The sequence below is a fragment of the Cyprinodon variegatus genome, unplaced genomic scaffold, assembly GCF_000732505.1.
Source record: "Cyprinodon variegatus isolate N-32 unplaced genomic scaffold, C_variegatus-1.0 Scaffold250, whole genome shotgun sequence".
NCBI classification, from domain to species: domain Eukaryota; kingdom Metazoa; phylum Chordata; class Actinopteri; order Cyprinodontiformes; family Cyprinodontidae; genus Cyprinodon; species Cyprinodon variegatus.
In genome coordinates, this window is record NW_015150703.1 from 421200 (window position 1) to 422820 (window position 1621).

The following is a 1621-nucleotide window of genomic DNA, read 5'->3' on the forward strand; positions in this document are numbered from 1 at the left end:
AACCAGCCAAGAACCAGCCAAGAACCAGCCAAGGATCAGCCAAGGACCAGCCAAGGACCCATCAAGGAAAGTGGGGAAATTTTAAATGGCTATTACTTTATAGACTTACTGGTAATTGTTTTTCCAGGCAGTTGTTGAAGTTTTTGACTTGGTTGGGCTTCAGCTTCTTGAGGGGAATCCGCGTTTCCCCAATAAACTCATTGTGGCGAAACTTGTCCTCATCACACACTGAGATCCTGGAGAGACAAAGAAGGAGTAAAACATGAGTGCTGTGAATCTCCAATGTGTGCTCTGTAGCTTAGATCAAATTTAAAGACCTTAGAACTGTTTTATTTTTCCACCTGGACATCGTTATCCTGCAGTTTGGGGATTTGGTTGAAAACAAAACCTTCAAACTGAAATATAGTCGTGCTGCTTTGAGGAAGCCAAGGAGGGCTTTGTCAGACCCAATCAGGATGGCAGGAAATGATGGGATAATTATATGTTCGGAAGCATTAAGCTGTGCACAGATTGAAAGACTTGGGGATGCTTATAAAGGAGAGGAGACATTTTGATGAGAAGTCATTTAATTTGGATGGCAGTCATCATAATTATGTAAAAAACATTTAAGATCGAACAAATAACTCATTTTCTACAGATCTTTCTTTGCTCTTCTCTTTCATGGTGCAGCTTAAATTAAATCGCACAGCGGGACACTGAGCCTGTTTGCAAATATGAATTTTTGAGACACAAATACAACAAACATCTTCATCGTAAGAAATCATCCTTAGAGAAATTTAAAAGTAGTGATCTGTAAGATTTACCATAATTGACCCTGGGTGACGATCAGCAACTCAAACACTGAACAATTTCCCTTTATTCCCATTATTTTCTGTCTATAAACGCATCACCCAGCAGCATGACATTTGCTGCACAATTTAGAGTTAGATAAAAATCAGGAAATAGAGAAAGAAGCTGTGATGCAAAAATCAGAACAATCTTTATACTCGGGGAGTTTATATCATTTGTAAAAACCTTAATAATAACGATGATATATTTTATTCAGAGGGCTTTCAAAACACCCAGGGACACTATATGTACAACTAATGTAATAAAATTGATGTCTTTTTTATGGAATTCTGTTTTAACAGACAAATTTGTAAACCAACAGAAAAGGTGCTTGCAGAAAATCACCAGGTCCTTTTTTTAATTTATTTATTTTTTTCCCAAAATTCTTTTTTAAAGTGCACAAGTGAGAGGTTGACCGGTTTGACAAGTGGACCTTATCTCTTGTGCAGTAGAACTCAAATTGCATCAAAATACATTGAAGAACTGGGTTATACCTTTTCAAAACTGTTCATAATGCAGTTAAATGTGCAAGATGCAACCCTTTGATCATTTATCTCGATTAATAAGGGGAATCTACATGTATAGAAAATCTAAACCAAAAGGATATGGTTATGGGATGTTTTATTTGGGAGGCATAAATGAAACTATCCTGAGCTATCTCTATAGTTCTGCTGCTATAGGCTTAGACTGCTGGAGGACATAGGGACCCCTTTTTCATCATTCCGCTTCATTCTATCTCTATTCTCCCACTCTGCAGAATCTGTTAGTTCAATCTCTAACGTTCTGCTCTCTC

At 37.3% G+C, this 1621-nt stretch overlaps 1 protein-coding gene across 1 annotated transcript in view; it reads right to left on the reverse strand.

The window, feature by feature from the left end:
- doc2b (double C2-like domains, beta) overlaps nt 1-1621 on the reverse strand; it is a 281581-nt gene that overhangs the window by 60845 nt on the left and 219115 nt on the right. The window contains exon 5 of the mRNA XM_015382151.1: nt 110-236. Coding sequence (XP_015237637.1) covers nt 110-236 — 127 coding nt within the window. The remainder of the gene's footprint in view (nt 1-109; nt 237-1621) is intronic.